General features: G+C 68.1%; 1 protein-coding gene across 1 annotated transcript in view; it reads left to right on the top strand.

Moving 5' to 3' along the window:
• Positions 1–172, top strand: part of PIEZO1 (piezo-type mechanosensitive ion channel component 1) — a gene marked incomplete at both ends in the record, with an annotated part of 3,444 nt that extends 3,272 nt beyond the window's left edge. Inside the window, one exon of the mRNA XM_010159489.1 lies at positions 50–172. Coding sequence (XP_010157791.1) covers positions 50–172 — 123 coding nt within the window. The remainder of the gene's footprint in view (positions 1–49) is intronic.
• Between the last annotated feature and the right edge of the window lie 151 nt (positions 173–323).

Genomic DNA, 323 nt, shown 5'->3' with positions numbered 1-323 from the left:
CCCTCCTGGCACCCCCTTGCTCAGCCTCTGCTGCCCGCTCTGCCCGCAGGGACCTGGGCAAGGGGGGGACGGTGGAGCACACCTTCGACAAACACACCACCGACCTGCAGCCCGGTGCGCCCCAACGCCTGGAGCTGGCCCAGCTGCTGCAGGGCACCCGCGACACCCCGGTGTGAGTGTCCCCGGGGAGGGGATGGGGGCCGGACCCCCTCTCATACTCACTGGGATGGTGCTCACCCCACTCTCTTGCAGGCAAGTGCCCAAACTCTTCCCCAAATACATCCGGGCTCCCAACGGCCCTGAAGCCAACCCCGTCAAGCAGC

The sequence above is a fragment of the Eurypyga helias genome, unplaced genomic scaffold (assembly GCF_000690775.1).
Source record: "Eurypyga helias isolate BGI_N326 unplaced genomic scaffold, ASM69077v1 scaffold43869, whole genome shotgun sequence".
Classification (NCBI taxonomy): domain Eukaryota; kingdom Metazoa; phylum Chordata; class Aves; order Eurypygiformes; family Eurypygidae; genus Eurypyga; species Eurypyga helias.
Note: the sequence above shows the minus strand (reverse complement) of the source record. Positions and strands in the feature narration are given on the sequence as shown.